Source organism: Lithobates pipiens, unplaced genomic scaffold (genome assembly GCF_037356315.1).
Source record: "Lithobates pipiens isolate NorthernLeopardFrog02 unplaced genomic scaffold, aLitPip1_a1.2 Scaffold_13, whole genome shotgun sequence".
Lineage (NCBI taxonomy): Eukaryota > Metazoa > Chordata > Amphibia > Anura > Ranidae > Lithobates > Lithobates pipiens.
In genome coordinates, this window is record NW_027507718.1 from 524998358 (window position 1) to 525017525 (window position 19168).

At 49.2% G+C, this 19168-nt stretch overlaps 1 protein-coding gene across 1 annotated transcript in view; it reads right to left on the reverse strand.

Annotated features, from left to right (window-relative positions):
* Positions 1 to 3555, reverse strand: part of ALMS1 (ALMS1 centrosome and basal body associated protein) — a 73303-nt gene extending 69748 nt beyond the window's left edge. The window contains exon 1 of the mRNA XM_077478119.1: positions 3412 to 3555. Coding sequence (XP_077334245.1) covers positions 3412 to 3438 — 27 coding nt within the window. The 5' untranslated portion in view covers positions 3439 to 3555. The remainder of the gene's footprint in view (positions 1 to 3411) is intronic.
* Positions 3556 to 19168: the final 15613 nt, after the last annotated feature.

Below are 19168 nucleotides of genomic sequence, written 5' to 3' on the forward strand. Positions count from 1 at the left end.
GAAATGGGAACAATGAGGCTGGTCGCCTGGATACGGCATGAACAGGAGGCCGGCCCAGATGAGGCCCCTGTGGACAGCACTGTTCAGATGTCCCTGCAGGTTAATTAAACAGGCAGAGGACAAAAACAACCGGAGATTAGACACAAAGCAAACACTCCTGTGTGTTCATCACCAACACCAGCAATGGCTGCAGCTGCCATCGGAGGACAAATAATGCACCGTGCCCAGAGATCTGTTCATCTGCATGTCTTCCCCCCAGACCGGCACCCTGCCACAGCCAGTACAATGGTAATACTCTCACCCTATGAGGTCACAGCATGTGCCCCCCAAACTGTCAGAGGGGTGCAATGTACTCCCATCTCATACACACTGTCCTATCACTGCCCTACACATCATATCACATCTACAGGAAACACCAAGATGATTATAGAAGACCCTCATACACTATCTCACAAAAGTAAGTACACCCCTCACATTTTTGGTAAATCTTTTCTTCTATCTTTTCATGTGAAAACACTGAAGAAATGACACTTGTCTACAATGTAAAGTAGTGAGTGTACAGCTTGTATAACAGTGTAAATTTGCCGTCCCCTCAAAATAACTCAACACACAGCCATTAATGTCTAAACTGCTGGCAACGAAAGTCAGTACACCCCTAAGTGAAAATGTCCAAATTGGCCCCAAGGAGTCAATATTTTGTGCGGCCACCATTATTTTCCAGCACAGCCTTAACCCCCTTGGGCATGGAGTTCACCAGAGCTTCACAGGTTACCACTGGATTCCTTTTCCACTCCTCTATGACATCATGGAGCTGGTGGATGTTGGAGACCTTGCGCTCCTCCACCTTCCGTTTGAGGATGCCCCACAGATGCTCAATAGGGTTTAGGTCTGAAGACATGCTCAGCCAGTCCATCACCTTTACCCTCAGCTTCTTCAGCAAGGCAGCGGTCGTCTTGGAGGTGTGTTTGGGGTCGTTATCATGTTGGAATACTGCCCTGCGGGCCAGTCTCTGAAGGGAGGGGATCATGCTCTGCTTCAGTATGTCACAGTACATGTTGGCATTCATGGTTCCCTCAAAGAACTGTAGCTCCCCAGTGTTAGCAGCACTCATGCAGCCCCAGACCATGTACGGCGTATGGTCTGAGCGCTGACAGGCTGACCCCCCCATCCCTTTAATCTCTGCAGCAATGCTGGCAGCACTCATACATCTATTTCCCAAAGACAACCTCTGGATATGACGCTGAGCACGTGTACTCAACTTCTTTGGTGGACCATAGTGAGGCCTGTTCCACATGGAACCTGTCCTGTTAAACTGCTCTATGCTTTTGGCCACCATTATGCAGCTCAGTTTCAGGGTCTTGGCAATCTTCTTATAGCCTAGGCCAGGGATGGCGAACCTTGGCACCCAAGATGTTTTGGAACTACATTTGCCATGATGCTCCCCTACACTGCAGAGTGCATGATCATCATGGGAAATGTAGTTCCAAAACATCTGGGGTGCCAAGGTTCGCCATCCCTGGCCTAGGCCATCTTTATGTAGACCAAAAATAATTTTTTTCAGATCCCCAGAGAGTTTTTTGCCATGAAGTGCCATGTTGAACTTCCAGTGACCAGTATGAGAGAGTGAGAGCGATAACACCAAATTTAACACACCTGCTCCCCATTCACACCTGGGACCTTGTAACACTAACAAGTCACATGACACCGGGGAGGGAAAATAGCTAATTCGTCCCATTTTGGACATTTTCACTTAGGGGTGTACTCACTTTTGTTGCCAGTGGTTTAGACATTAATGACTGTGTGTTGAGTTATTTTGAGGGGACGGCAAATTTACACTGTTATACAAGCTGTACACTCACTACTTTACATTGTAGAAAAGTGTAATTTCTTCAGTGTTATCACATGAAAAGATATGATAAAATATTTACAAAAATGTGAGGGGTGTACTCACTTATGTGAGATACTACAGAAGGCCCTTGTAAAAGAAATAGTAAATTCTGTATAAATTCTGAAGACCCTCGTGGAAGGACTCACTGAAGACCCTCCTAGAAGAAGGACTCCTGTAAGACCCTCGCGGAAGGACTCACTGAAGACCCTCGCGGAAGGACTCACTGAAGACCCTCGCGGAAGGACTCACTGAAGACCCTCGCGGAAGGACTCACTGAAGACCCTCGCGGAAGGACTCACTGAAGACCCTCGCGGAAGGACTCACTGAAGACCCTCGCGGAAGGACTCACTGAAGACCCTCGCGGAAGGACTCACTGAAGACCCTCGCGGAAGGACTCACCGAAGACCCTCGCGGAAGGACTCACCGAAGACCCTCGCGGAAGGACTCACCGAAGACCCTCGCGGAAGGACTCACCGAAGACCCTCGCGGAAGGACTCACCGAAGACCCTCGCGGAAGGACTCACCGAAGACCCTCGCGGAAGGACTCACCGAAGACCCTCGCGGAAGGACTCACCGAAGACCCTCGCGGAAGGACTCACCGAAGACCCTCGCGGAAGGACTCACCGAAGACCCTCGCGGAAGGACTCACCGAAGACCCTCGCGGAAGGACTCACCGAAGACCCTCGCGGAAGGACTCACCGAAGACCCTCGCGGAAGGACTCACCGAAGACCCTCGCGGAAGGACTCACCGAAGACCCTCGCGGAAGGACTCACCGAAGACCCTCGCGGAAGGACTCACCGAAGACCCTCGCGGAAGGACTCACCGAAGACCCTCGCGGAAGGACTCACCGAAGACCCTCGCGGAAGGACTCACCGAAGACCCTCGCGGAAGGACTCACCGAAGACCCTCGCGGAAGGACTCACCGAAGACCCTCGCGGAAGGACTCACCGAAGACCCTCGCGGAAGGACTCACCGAAGACCCTCGCGGAAGGACTCACCGAAGACCCTCGCGGAAGGACTCACCGAAGACCCTCGCGGAAGGACTCACCGAAGACCCTCGCGGAAGGACTCACCGAAGACCCTCGCGGAAGGACTCACCGAAGACCCTCGCGGAAGGAATCACCGAAGACCCTCGCGGAAGGAATCACCGAAGACCCTCGCGGAAGGACTCACTGAAGACCTTCGTGGAAGGAATCCTGGAAGACCCTCGTATAGGACTAGTGGAAGACCTTTGTAGAAGGACTCACTGAAGACCCTGTATACAGGGCTCACTATATACAGAGAAGTAGACACTGATCTCTATACACAGTGATGTTCCTTATACTGTATCTCTCCCCCATATACACATTGTAGCACTGTATATGTCTCCTATAGATGAATACATTGTATCTCTCCCCCTATATACACTGTACACCCCCCATATATACATATTAATAGACTATTGATACATTGTCTCCCCTCTATACACACTGATACATTGTACCCGCTCCCTATATACTTTGTTGCATTGTATATCTCTCACCTCCTCTCCTCCTTCCGCCTCCTCCATCTCCGTCTTTGCTCGGTCTTTCCCCGACGCCTGCGCACTGTACTCCCGGCTCCCTTCTCTCCTCTCCCGCCGCCTGTTACTAGGGACGCGGTCCGGAGTCCGAGCGGGAACCAGGGAGGGAGGAGATCGCCCTCTGCTGGAAGTCCGAGAAACTGCATGAACCTTTTTTTCCATCTTCCGGGGGATCCGAGACCGCCATCTGCTGGATAGTACGGATACTGCACGACTGTTACACATTACGGAGATTTCCGAGACATCCACTAGTAGTACGAAAGTGCAGCACAGCGGCCCCTGCTGGACACTTGACATTTTATATATATATATATATATATATATATATATATATATATATATATATATATATCTATATATATATATATCTATATATATATATATATATATACATATACACAGATATATATATATATATATATATATATATATATATATATATATATATATATAAAATGTCAAGTGTCCAGCAGGGGCCGCTGTGCTGCACTTTCGTACTACTAGTGGATGTCTCGGAAATCTCCGTAATGTGTATATATATATACGACTGTTACACATTACGGAGATTTCCGAGACAGCCACTAGTAGTACCGAAAGTGCAGCATATATATATATATATATATATATATATATATATATATATATATAGTTAGATAATATATTATTTATATTTATATATATAGAGAGAGAGAGACAGAGATCTATATATATATATATATATATATATATATATATATATATATATATATATATATATATATATATATATATTGCACCACCACTCCCTCCCTTTAGAATGTAAGCTCTACTAGCAGAGCCCTCCTGTACCTTTTGTATTGAACTGTACTGTAATTGTGTTGTCCCCTCTATACATTGTAAAGCGCTGCGTAAACTGTTGGCGCTATATAAATCGTGTATAATAATAATATAAATATATATAGATAGATAGATAGATAGATAGATAGATAGATAGATAGATAGATATAGATCTATATCTATATAGATATATATATATATGACAGACTAGATCTAGCAGTTGCATATGATGCAGCAGCTTAAAGGGCCAGTACAGTACAGTAGAGTATTAGAGAAAAGAGACACTCATTACTCATTGTAACCAGCCCCTTACTGCCTTGTGGTCGCTGTCATAGAAGCGCATGGACAATAGATCGAGACTTTATATATTTAATCGTTGGGAGGTATTTGTATTTATTCTTTATCCCTCATTCTGATCTAGTAGCAACACATAATTCAGAGCCTTAAAGGGCCAGTCCATATATAAGTGATAGGCGGAGCCCAGTGGGGTTGGTATAGGGATCTCCCTGGCTTCGTTTCTGACTCTGTCCTTAGGTTGTGGATGTCCACACCCAGCTTTGTATGATCCATTCACTGCTACATATTCCATAACATAAAGGCTTTCATATCCAGCTAGAATGAAGGGAACCCCTCATAATCTGCATAATATCTAACTATATGGTCCTAGATACCAAGACACTGCTAACCCCCGCCCATGTTTTGCATTTGATTTGCCACCTTTATGCATATAAGCCCAAACCGTGCCCACTTTCTAGGTCGGTGCGACCCAGACCCAGCGTCTAAATAGGATGGAACTGCCAATTACACTTTTGAATGGGATAAAATCGCACCAGTCTGCACCAAAAGTAGGGCATGCCCTACTCTAACCCCTTGCCGCTGGCCTCACGCAAATATGCGGCCTCTCGGAGGGTGGGCCTTGACGCCAAGCAGCCGCGTATTTGCGTTCATTAGTGTAAACGCAGCTGTGCCAAGAGTGTGCGCTCTGCTCGCTCCCGCCACAGTTACCGTCGGCTAACAGAAAGCTCCCGATCGCAAGCAGCGGTTATGTAACTACTGTGACAGCCAAATATGCGGCCTCTCGGCAGGCGGGCCCTGGCACCAATCGATCACATATCTGTGTTTATTAGTGTAAATACAGCTGTGCCAAGAGCGCGTGCCCTGCATGCTCCCAGTACAGTTACCAGCGGCTAAGGGAAAGCTTTCTGATCATGTGACCACCATGACTGCCAACCACAGCGGTCACATGATCATAAAGCCTGCCCCGCCCCCGGGCATCCTAAACCCCTTAACCACTTGCCGCACGCCATATAGCTGTTTGACGTTGGCAAAGTGGTTTAGTTATCCTGATCAGACGTCATATGACGTGATCAGGATAACAAGCCGGCTTGTGCCCGCGGGAGGGGTGGGGGGTTGGGCGCGCAGCGCGGCGATTAGAGCTGCTGTGTGCCAGTCTGGCACACCGCAACTCCGATCGTGGTATGCAGCCTCTAACAGAGGCTTCTTACCATGTGATCAGCTGTGACCAATCACAGCTGATCATCACGTGACGCAGGAAGTGCCGGCTTTCCTCGGTTCACGCGGACAGGGAGAGCCGATCGGCGGATCTCCCTGTCAGAGTGGGGTCTGCGCTGATAATCAACACATTGATTATCAGCACAGCCCCATCAGATGTGCCCATTAGCTGCCAATCACTGCCCATCAGCTGCTAGATTGTGCCCAATAAAGAGCACCTGTCAGTGTCCATAAATGTGCCAATCAGTGCCCCATCAGAAATGCCTGCCAGTACCCTTCAGATGCCACTCAGTAATGCCCCGTCAGTAGCCAATGCCAATATATCAGTGCCCATCAGTGCCACCTATCAGTGCCCTAGGGTTGCCACCTTTTCTTCAAGCCTAACCCGCACACTTTAGCAGCACAGGACACATTTTTTTTTCACACTACGGACCAGTGATGGCAAACCTTGGCACTGCAGATGTTTTGCAACTACATTTCCCTTGATGCTACACTACACCGCAGAATGCATGAGCATCATGGGAAATGTAGTTCCAAAAGATCTGGGGTGCCAAGGTTCGCCATCACTGGTATAGATTATAGGATTATTAAAGACCTGGGACATCTTTGGGTGCCCCAAGGAGAGTGGTAATGCAGCGCTCTGCGGCAAAAAGTGGATGTGGCTAAACCGCTCTTGCTGACATCACCCCCCCCACGTGCCACATTGATGCCAAACTTGCCCCCAGACAGCAGCCCACAGCTCCCGAACTGCAACAGATTTTTGTGTGACTATCTCAGTTACTTGGGGTGCCACAGCCCAGTCTGAATAGTGTGTCCGGGTTTCAGGCAGACTGAAACCCGGACACGAGATTCCAAACCCGGGCTGTCCAGGTGAATCCCGGACAGGTGGCAACCCTACAGTGCCCATTAGTGCCACCTATCAGTGCCCATGAGTGCCGCCTATTAGTGCCCATCAGTGCCGCCTCATTGGTGCCCATCAGGTTTTTTTTTTTTTCTAAAATTTCGGTCATTTTTAGTTTGCTTAGCAAAAAATAAAAATCCCCAGAGGCGATCAAATGCCACCAAAAGAAAGTTCTATTTGTGGGAAGAAAATGATAAAAAATGTAGTTTGGGTACAGTGTAGCGTGACCGCGCAATTGTCATTCAAAGTGCGACAGCGCTGAAAGCTGAATATTGTCCTGGGCAGGAAGGGGGGGGGAGTGCAGGGTATTGGAGGGGTGGCTCCAAGGGGGTTAAACACAAGCACAGCACCCGGAACGCATGATACCACTGTAACATGCGACCCAGTGCAGGCAAACGCACCGCATTTGTGACCTGCGTTTTTCGGGTGTCAATAGGTCAACAATGACACTCGCAGCTGATCGCAAGTGCGGTGCGTTTTGAACACAGAGCAGGGAACGGGGGGGTTTTCCTGCAACGCGTTTCTGGTGTGAACCGGCCCTTTTCCATAATGCAAAGATGGCCCCAAGTCTTTAGAACACGTCGGTCATCCTAGCAGGAGATGTCCTATGAACTGGACAGAGAAGTCTTCCTGTCCAAACCCCCCCCCCCCCTCATCCCCTCCCCCCCCCTCCATGTTTTCACAAGTGTCTGGGCTGCGTAATTCCACAAAAATAATTCCTGAAATCTCCGGATTTAGCGGCGGCCCCGCGAAGTGACTCACTTGTAGTGTAATCTCTCCATTTACATCTGTAAGGCGCCTTTGTCTCTCGTCTGAATAATTAGAGCCGATGAATATTTATCGGATCTCTGCCACTTCTAAAAAAGAGAGATTTGATTATTTGCCCCCCCCCTCCCCCCATCCGCGCTGAATGGCGAGGAGGTGGAGAACGCACTCCTGCGCCGATTGTTAAATAACACAAGGAATTGTCTGCTGGAGAGCAGATTTAAAAAAAAAAAAAATCTTTTCAAATATTTCCATTATTGTAATAAATGTGTGACACAAATGATACATCATATCCCATTATGTTTAATTCAATTGTGATTTTCTTAAAGGAAACCCGCTAGGAAAATCGCACGCTGTAGCGGATGTCCTGAGAATGCCAACTGCCTAAATAGGACTGGTTGAGACAGTCCCAAGTCCTGGAACTCAGCCCTGATTATACTGCAGGGTAGGAGGGCACAGCTATGTGTGGTGTAGTTCTGCTTTCTGGCCACAAGATGGTGCCAGAGTTAAAGACGAAGCCAACTCCCATATATCTATTTAATAGAGCAGGGCAGGTCCAGGACCATTTGGATTGATAGGCAGTGTAGACACCACTAGATAGCAGCCACTAGAGGTCCCCATAGGTAGGGTGCCCTCTGTCTATCACTGGCATCCTACCTATGGGGACCTCTAGTGGTTCCTATGGCACCTACACTGCCTATCCAAGTTCTCCTGGATCTATCCTAGTCTTTTATTCATGGAGTCATCTCTTGTCCAGAAAGGGAAACTACATGGGGCACATCCCATATCTTATCCTATTAATTCTGGTGCCATCTTGTGGCCAGAAAGGGAAACGACATGGGTCACATCCCATATCGTATCCCTTTAATTCTGGTGCCATCTTGTGCCCAATAAAAATGGAAACTACACTGGGCACATCCCCTATTTTATGTTATTAACGCTGATGCCATCTTGTGGCCAGAAAGGGAAACTACATGTGGTACATCCCCTATCTTATGCTACTAATTCAGTTTCCATCTTGTGGCCAGAAAGGGAAACTACATTGGCCACATCCCATATCTTATCCTATTAATTCTGGTGCCCTCTTGTGGCCAGAAAGGGAAACTACATGAGGCACATCCCATATCGTATCCCATTAATTCTGGTGCCATCTTGTGCCCAATAAAAATGGAAACTACACTGGGCACATTCCCTATCTTATGCTATTAACGCTGATGCCATCTTGTGGCCAGAAAGGGGAACTACCTGTGGTACAGCCCCTATCTTATGCTACTAATTCAGTTTCCATCTTGTGGCCAGAAAGGGAAACTACATTGGGCACATCCCATATCTTATCCTATTAATTCTGGTGCCATCTTGTGGCCAGAAAGGGAAACTACATGGGGCACATCCCATATCGTATCCCATTAATTCTGGTGCCATCTTGTGGCCAGAAAGGCAAACTACATGTGGTACATCCCCTATCTTATGCTACTAATTCAGTTTCCATCTTGTGGCCAGAAAGGGAAACTACATGGGGCACATCCCATATCTTATCCTATTAATTCTGGTGCCATTTTTGTGGCCAGAAAGGGAAACTACACTGGGCACATCCCATATCTTATCCTATACATTCTGGTGCCATCTTGTGGCCAAAAAATAAATAAATGAAAACTACACTGGGCACATCCCCATGTTATGCTATTAGCTCCGGTGCCATCTTGTGTCCAGAAAGGGAAACTACACTGGACACATCCCCTATCTTATGCTATTAACTCTGGTGCTATCTTGTGGTCAGAAAGGAAAACTACATGGGGTACATCTCCTACCGTATCATATGCTACTAACTCTGGTGCCATCTTGTGGCCAGAATGGTGAACTACACCAGGCACATGCTTGCCCCCACACTACACTACTGTGTCCTGAGGTCACTATAAACTATAATTAAGGCACTCATTGTGGTGATCAGGGGCCGCGATTGGGCAGCTCTCCTATCAGGGTCACTGATAGTGAAGTATAGCCAGCCTTTCTGTACTGGGTCATATTGGGCCAGCACTTTGTCCTAGCACAAAACAGATAAGAAGCTGCACTCCAGAAAAATCAGCCGTAGTGCAGAACAGGGTAAGTTGAGGCTTCAGCCTGACTCCTCACAGGCCACACCCCTCTGAGGTGTCTCACCCCCACCCACACCCTCTCCACTATCCACCCCTCCCAAAACAAGTCATAGGAAGATGCACACCACTATTCCATAAGGCTTATAAAAAAAAGTGTATAATGTCAGCACTATTCAGGAAAACGTTATCCAGCCACCATTGACGCGTTTCGCCCACTGCTGGACCTGGGAGGAGTTTCCTCAGTAGTGTCGGAGCCATGAAGTTGTTTTTTTAAGGCTTACAGAAGCCCCCATTCACCATACTCAATCTCTTATATAGTTACTGCTCATGCACATTAACTCAAATAAAGGTGACACTGTGATCCGGGGACACAGCATTACCGGGGACTGAGGACAAGACTGTCCAGGACAGGCGCCATCTAGGAGAAAGTGATGGGAAATTCAACATATTACAATGGTCAACAACAGGAAACGAGGGGAAATCCTCCTATAAGGAAACTTGTTCTGATGCCAACTGTCTAATGGTGACTGATAGATCATAAAAAAAATTTTGTGCATAGTGCAGGAGTCAGAAGTATGTAACGTACATAGTGCAGGAGTCAGGAGTATGTAACGTATATAGTGCAGGAGTCAGGAGTATGTAATGTACATCAGTGGTTCTCAACCTCGGTCCTCAAGCAGCCCCAACAGGCCACGTTTGCAGCTTTTCCTTTATCTTGCACAGGTGCTTTAAATCACAGTCAATGGCTTGGTATTTTGGACAGATATTTTAGTCCCAAAACATGGCCTGTTGGGGGTACTTAAGGACTGAGGTTGAGAACGACTAATGTACATAGTGCAGGATTCAGGCGTATATACGTATAGAGTGCAGGAATTGTAAGTATGTAACTTACACAGTACAGGATTCAGAGGTATGTATGTGTAGAGTGCAGGAGTCTGAAGTATGTAATGTACATAGTACAAGAGTATGTAACATACATAGTGCAGGAGTCAGGAGTATGTAATGTACATAGTGAAGGAATCTGAAGTATGTAATGTGCAGGAGTCAGGAGTATGTAACATACATAGTTCAGGAGTATGTAATGTGCAGCAGTATGTAATGTGCATAGTGCAGAATTGAATGAAGTATGTAATGTATATGTAGCGCAGGGGTATTGCCACCCAAGTTACTATGTTAAACAATGTGATGTTCTTTAAATAAGAGTTTGGCTCCCTCTAGTGTCCTTTCTATTTAATGCTATTAAGACTTTTTTGTTTGGTTTCATTAAAGCCACGTTCCAAAGCATTGTAGGAGATATAGTGAATGAGGAAGTTACTCATGTGTAGTGATGGACGAACTTCCGACGGGACGTTTCGCGAACGCGAAACGCGAACGGACACAAACGTTCGCGAAAACGACCGTTCGCCGCGGGCTCCATTGACTTCAATGGGAGGCGAATTTCGCAAACCTTTAGGTCGAATTTGCGGCCACGGGGTTAATTATTAGGGGGTAGCACGTAGTCCCACCACCTGGACAATAGCATAATACATGTATGAGGTGAATTTGGGATCGATAACTACAAGCATTTTTTTTTTATTTTGGGAAATTGTTCTGACAATTCAGGACTATGGAGCTAATGAAGGCAATGGAGGAGAGGGAAGGTCAGGGACCCAGGGTAGGCAAACAAGAGGGTGCAGGAGATACAGAGCACTGACAGCAGCACCGTAATACAGAGCACTGACATCAGCACCGTGACATACAGCGCTGACAGCAGCTCCGTGACATACAGCGCTGACAGCAGCTCCGTGACATACAGCGCTGACAGCATCTCCGTGACATACAGCGCTGACAGCAGCTCCGTGACATACAGCGCTGACAGCAGCTCCGTGACATACAGCGCTGACAGCAGCTCCGTGAACATACAGCGCTGACAGCAGCACCGTGACATACAGCGCTGACAGCAGCTCCCGTGACATACAGCGCTGACAGCAGCTCCGTGACATACAGCGCTGACAGCAGCTCCGTGACATACAGCGCTGACAGCAGCTCCGTGACATACAGCGCTGACAGCAGCACCGTGACATACAGCGCTGACAGCAGCTCCGTGACATACAGCGCTGACAGCAGCTCCCGTGACATACAGCACTGACAGCAGCTCCGTGACATACAGCGCTGACAGCAGCTCCGTGACATACAGCGCTGACAGCAGCACCGTGACATACAGCGCTGACAGCAGCTCCGTGACATACAGCGCTGACAGCAGCTCCGTGACATACAGCGCTGACAGCAGCTCCGTGACATACAGCGCTGACAGCAGCTCCGTGACATACAGCGCTGACAGCAGCTCCGTGACATACAGCGCTGACAGCAGCTCCGTGACATACAGCGCTGACAGCAGCTCCGTGACATACAGCGCTGACAGCAGCACCGTGACATACAGCGCTGACAGCAGCTCCGTGACATACAGCGCTGACAGCAGCACCGTGACATACAGCGCTGACAGCAGCTCCGTGACATACAGCGCTGACAGCAGCTCCGTGACATACAGCACTGACAGCAGCTCCGTGACATACAGCGCTGACAGCAGCTCCGTGACATACAGCGCTGACAGCAGCACCGTGACATACAGCGCTGACAGCAGCTCCGTGACATACAGCGCTGACAGCAGCTCCGTGACATACAGCGCTGACAGCAGCTCCGTGACATACAGCGCTGACAGCAGCTCCGTGACATACAGCGCTGACAGCAGCTCCGTGACATACAGCGCTGACAGCAGCTCCGTGACATACAGCGCTGACAGCAGCTCCGTGACATACAGCGCTGACAGCAGCTCCGTGACATACAGCGCTGACAGCAGCACCGTGACATACAGCGCTGACAGCAGCTCCGTGACATACAGCGCTGACAGCAGCTCCGTGACATACAGCGCTGACAGCAGCTCCGTGACATACAGCGCTGACAGCAGCTCCGTGACATACAGCGCTGACAGCAGCTCCGTGACATACAGCGCTGACAGCAGCTCCGTGACATACAGCGCTGACAGCAGCTCCGTGACATACAGCGCTGGACAGCAGCTCCGTGACATACAGCGCTGACAGCAGCTCCGTGACATACAGCGCTGACAGCAGCTCCGTGACATACAGCGCTGACAGCAGCTCCGTGACATACAGCGCTGACAGCAGCTCCGTGACATACAGCGCTGACAGCAGCTCCGTGACATACAGCGCTGACAGCAGCACCGTAAGCAGCCCCAGGAGGAAGTCAGCACAGCACAGGGATGGTGTGATCCCCTCATAATAAGAACCCCCAGGAGGAAGTCAGCACAGCACAGGGATGGTGGGAGCCCCTCATAATAAGAACACCCAGGAGGAAGTCAGCACAGCACAGGGATGGTGGGAACCCCTCATAATAAGCAGCCCCAGTAGAAATATGACACCGCTCAACCTCTTCAAAGAGGAGGGTAGGGGCATATAGTACGGTGTGCTTTTTTGGGTCAGGGAAGTGAGCCAAATGAATTAAGAAGGTCTGTGTGCTTGATTCCAAAAATTGTTTATAGACATATACATGGTCTACTGATCACATGTGTTGAATTCCTCCGAGATCCATGCCTCATTCATTTTTAGAAATGTGAGGTAGTTAACACTGTGGTGAGCTAGGCGAGTACGCTTATCGGTCACAATCCCCCTGCTGCGCTGAACGTCCTTTCGGACAGGACACTGGATGAGGGGCAAGCCAACAGTTCGATTGCAAATTGGGCAAGCTCTGGCCAGAGGTCAAGCCTGCCCACCCAGTAGTCTAGGGGTTCATCACTCCTCAGAGCGTCCACATCGGCCGTTAACCCCAATGTAGTCGGACACCTGACGGTCTAGGCGTTCCCTGATGCTGGATCCGGATGACACCTGTCGATGGGTCGGCTGAAAGAATGACCTCATATCCGAAGTCACCAACACATCTTCAAACCGGCCTCTTCTTGCAGGCGCTGTTGGATTGGTACCCGCAAATCCTTCTCTGGGAGTGGGAATTGCTCCTCTGCCAGCGCACGCAAAAGCAGAATGCAGCATTTCTCGAAGCAAGGCCTGGAAGTGCTGCATTCTGACAGCCCTCTGCGACGGCGGTAACATTTCCGCCATTTTGTGTTTGTACCGGGGGTCTAAGTACGTTGCCACCCAGTACTGGTCCTTGACCCTCATGCTTTTTATACGGGGGTCCCTATTAAAACACTGGAGCATGAAGGCCCCCATTTGCACTAAAGTGGAAGCGGTGTGGTGGCCTGGCTCCTGCTCATCATCCAGGATAATGTCGTCCTCTTCATTCTCCTCTCCCCATCCTCGCACAACAGGGATCCCAGAAAGGTTTAAAGCATGCTCTTCTTGCTCCTGCTCATCCGCCCCGGCACCATCCTCCTCTGACTCCTCATCAGACTCCTGTTGTTGACTTGTCTCAGATAGAGTAGCCCCCCCTGGGAATTCATCCAGCATTGCGACTTCCTCATCTTCCCGCTCCTGCTCCTCCACAGCCTGATCAATGACACGACGCAATGCACGCTCCAGAAAGAAGGCATAAGGTACCATGTCACTGATGGCGCCATGGCTGCGACTGACCAGTTTGGTGATCTCCTCAAATGGCCGCAGAAGTCTGCATGTGTCGCGCATGAGCAGCCACTGGCGCGGTGAAAAAAAACCCAGCTCCCCAGAACCGTTTCTTTCGCAGAGTTCATACAGGTAGACGTTAACTGCACGTTTCTGCTGGAGCAGCCTATCAAGCATATAGAAGGTTGAGTTCCATCGCGTCGGGCAATCGCAAATAAGACGTCTGACCGGCAGATGGTGTCGCCGCTGAATGTCAGCAAGGCGAGCCATGGCCGTGTAAGATCTTCTGAAATGGGCCGAGATTTTCCTTGCCTGCCGCAAGATGTCCTGGACCCCAGGGTATTTGACAAGGAATCGCTGCACGACCAAGTTTAAGACGTGTGCCATGCACGCACGTGCGTGATTTTGCCCTGTTTCAATGCGCTAAGCAGATTGGCACCGTTGTCACACACCACTTTACCAACTGTCAAATTGAGCGGTGTTAGCCCACTCATCTGCCTGTGAACGCAAAGCTGAAAGGAGTGCCGGGCCAGTGTGGCTCTTTGCTTCCAGGCACAACAGACGCAGCACGGCATGGCAACGTCTCACCTGGCATGTGGAATAGGTTCTGGGGAGCTTGGGCGGTGCAGTGGAAGAGACGCTAGCAGCGGAAAAGGAGGAGGCAGCTGAGGAGGAGAGGGAGGAGGATGGAGTAGGAGGAGGAGAAGAAGAGTCAGGCCTGCATGCAATCCGTGGCGGTAAAACCAAATCTACACGGGTGCCACGGGTTACATGCTTGACGGCCGTCAGAAGGTTCACCCAGTGGGCAGTAAAACTGATATACCTTCCCTGCCCGTGTTTGCTAGACCACGTGTCTGTGGTCAGATGTATCTTGGCACCGACACTGTGTGCCAGAGATACATTCACTTGCCGCTGAACATGGCCATATAGCTCTGGGATGCCCTTCTCTGAGAAATACTTCCTTCCTGGGACCTTCCATTGTGGTGTTCCAATGGCCACAAATTTGCGAAAGGCCTCCGAGTCCACCAGTTTATATGGCAGTAGTTGGCGGGCTATGAGTTCTGACAAGCCAGCCGCCAACCGTTGGGCAAGAGGGTTATCCGGCGTCATCATTTTTTTACGCTCAAACATTAGGCCCACGGAAGCCTGCCTTTTTGCAGAAAAATGTGAGCTTGGCGTGATGGAAGGTGGAGTGGAGGACAATTGTGAGGAGAGAGGAGAAGGAGAAGTAGAAGACGAGGCTGGACGGTGAGAGCCTGCAGTGTGGCTTTGTGTGTTCCGTTGCTCCCACTGGGCTCGGTGATGGCTGCTCATGTGCCTTCTTAAGGCGGTCGTCCCTAGGTGAGTATTGGGCTTACCGCGACTAACGCGTTGACTGCAAAGATTGCAGATGGCAACGCTATTGTCAGCAGCGGACACGTTAAAAAAAGCCCACACTGCGGAGCCATGTGCCGGTGTCCTGGGAGCGCCAGATGTGACCGTACATGGTCGATGACTCGCTCCTGATACATTTGCAGTCTGCTTTGTCCCTGCTGTGCAATGTAAGTCATTGCTGCTTCTCCTCCCTATCTGCTGGTCCATATCTCCCTCTGAACTCCCCTCCTCTTCCTCTCTTGTGGGCACCCACGTGACATCACTAGACACGTCATCATCAACGTCACCTTCCCCACCGCTATAAGTAGAGTAGGCAGCAACACCGGGGACCAACCTCCTCCTTGGGCTGATCTGGGTACTGGCGTCAGACTGCTGAGTAGCGCTTGTTGCTACCTCCTCTTCCTGATCCAATACCAAGAGTGGCTGCGCATCAGAAATGTCCTCTTGATATGGATCGGAAAATAATTCCAGTGACTCAAGCGGAAGGTATGTGGTGGTGGTGGTGGTGGTCGTGTTGTTGGTGGTAGTGTCTTTGGGGGTGCACATAGCAGAGAGTGAAGAAGAGGGTGCAGATCGAGAGGATGAGGAGGGTGCAGAAGAGTAAGGCTGAGCGAGCCACTCAACCAAGTCTGGTGCATCCTTTAAAGTAATTGAACGCACCTTCTGCAACTTCCCACTTTGGCTCAAGCCTGTTGCTCCTGCCCTACCCCTACCACCCCTGCGGAAGGGCCTGCCTCTTCCTCTGCATGTCATTTTTTAAATGACCCTGTGACAAAACTCTTAGTCCCTATACCGCTGAAGGACTGCTGCAGTATAGGTGAGCGGTCAGCAGTGGTGCACGTCAACCCTATCTATTGTGGACCTATAGCGGTCCTTACAGAACAGCAGACTGTACCGCACTCAAGCCTATGTACCGTAGCACCCTATACCAAGTTACCAGTCCTTATAAGAACTTTTGTGGACCAAGCAGGTTGTGTATTAGTGTTTAGCAGACTGTACGTCAGTCCCTATACCGCTGAAGGACTGCTGCAGTATAGGGCAGCGGTCAGCAGTGGTGCACGTCAACCCTATCTATTGTGGACCGATAGCGGTCCTTACAGAACAGCAGACTGTACCGCACTCAAGCCTATGTACCGTAGCACCCTATACCAAGTTACCAGTCCTTATAAGAACTTTTGTGGACCAAGCAGGTTGTGTATTAGTGTTTAGCAGACTGTACGTCAGTCCCTATACCGCTGAAGGACTGCTGCAGTATAGGGCAGCGGTCAGCAGTGGTGCACGTCAACCCTATCTATTGTGGACCGATAGCGGTCCTTACAGAACAGCAGACTGTACCGCACTCAAGCCTATGTACCGTAGCACCCTATACCAAGTTACCAGTCCTTATAAGAACTTTTGTGGAACAAGCAGGTTGTGTGTTAGTGATTAGCAGACTGTACGTCAGTCCCTATACCAATGAAGGACTGCTGCAGTATAGGGCAGCGGTCAGCAGTAGTGCACGGCAACCCTATGTATTGTGGACCGATAGCGGTCCTTACAGAACAGCAGACTGTACCGCACTCAAGCCTATGTACCGTAGCACCCTATACCAAGTTACCAGTCCTTATAAGAACTTTTGTGGACCAAGCAGGTTGTGTGTTAGTGATTAGCAGACTGTACGTCAGTCCCTATACCAATGAAGGACTGCTGCAGTATAGGGCAGCGGTCAGCAGTAGTGCACGGCAACCCTATGTATTGTGGACCGATAGCGGTCCTTACAGAACAGCAGACTGTACCGCACTCAAGCCTATGTACCGTAGCACCCTATACCAAGTTACCAGTCCTTATAAGAACTTTTGTGGACCAAGCAGGTTGTGTGTTAGTGATTAGCAGACTGTACGTCAGTCCCTATACCAATGAAGGACTGCTGCAGTATAGGGCAGCGGTCAGCAGTAGTGCACGGCAACCCTATGTATTGTGGACCGATAGCGGTCCTTACAGAACAGCAGACTGTACCGCACCCAAGCCTATGTACCGTAGCACCCTAGACAGACCAAGTTACCAGTCCTGATAAAGAGCTTTGTGGAACAAGTGAGTTGTGAATGATTAGCAGACTGCAGCAGAAGGGCAGCAGTCAAGTATAATATTCTTTCTATATTTGGAAGAAAGAATATTATACGTGTACAAGCCTATTACCGTACCACTGATACCAGTCCTGAAAAGAACCTTTGTGGAACTAATAGTAACAGCAAGTCTTTAAAATTATCCTCACTGCCTGACACACTGCTTCCTGCCTGTCCCTATACAAATTGGCAAAAAAGAGTAGGCTGGAACGATTAGCTGGAACAGCTCTTTTGTGGACCTGATAGTAACAGCTAATGATGATGATGATGATGATGATGAAGAAAGACTAATCTGGCTGAGCTGTCCCTAAAATAGCAGCATACAGCGCTCTGTCCCTTTATCTAAACTGACAAAAGAAACTCAGGCTGCTGACCTAACACCTATACCAGTCCTGAAAAGAACTTTTGTGTACCAAATAGCTAGCGTTTTCTCTGTCCCTACTCCACACAGGATCCTTTCCCTACAGTGACAGAAGAAAGAATGTAAAATGGCCACCGGATCGGGTGTATTTATAGGTTAGGGGGAATGTCCAAGTGTCCATGAGCTGTCATGTCTCAATTGGTTGTCCTGTAACACATGATAAACGTGTCACGAAAGGTTAAAGTTCTTGTATACATTAAACACGTAAGTCCGCCGGGGCGAACGACGGAAAAAGGCGTTCGAACCCGCGGACGGCGAAAGTCGGAAATTCGCCGCGAAACGACCGCCGGGCGAACCGTTCGGCCATCACTACTCATGTGCTCAAATTCAGTCTGGGAACTACTGACCCACAATGCCTGATTCACCTACCCACAATGCCAGGTCACAGAACAGTCTGCTGGGTAAGCAAATAAAAGGGACAGTGCTGCCACCTTTCAGCTTCTTGGGATGCCATTCAAAGCCTTTCTGCAGTGAGGTCTGTGTGTGTGTCTGAGACTGAGAGACTGCGGCCTGCAAGGTGCGGAGTGGAATCGTTTGGCTTCTGAGGAGTTCCAGAGCACAGTCAGCTGGATCAGCGTGAGGATGGACTGAAGAACCCAAGATTTCTAGAAGTTTCCTGCATTATAGTCATCAGAAGGAGTGGTGCCGTGTGACAGCGCCAGCTTGGATCGGACTGAGATATCAGGAGACGAGCCTTCCAAGCATCTGGGCCTGTGGTGAGTGGGCACTTGCCCAGATCAATATAGTGTACTGTTGACTAAGATTGTCATCCACAGGAGTGATCTCACTTATCCATAGGCTGCATACAGTGGAACTTCAGGGTTGCCTTCCCTGTGCGATAAAGTTAATGCTGAATCACATCCACTGCTAAGGAGAAAGTATTATAAGTGCCTCCTGTTTGCGAGTGCACATTTATCAGTGCATCACGTATCCCACAGTTTTCCCTGTTGGATGTACAACTACTGCAGTCTAATACCCTGAGCTAGCTGAAGACCAAGAATACAAGGGACTTCTATCATCTCCTTCAAAGGACCACAGTTCACTTTGCATTGGGAATGGGAACATTACATTGCAACCTAGGGGGAGCCCTTGAGCACAGAATATATTTATTGTAATGTACTACTACATGTTCATAACAGTTACTGCAGATTTGGTGTGTATGCTCG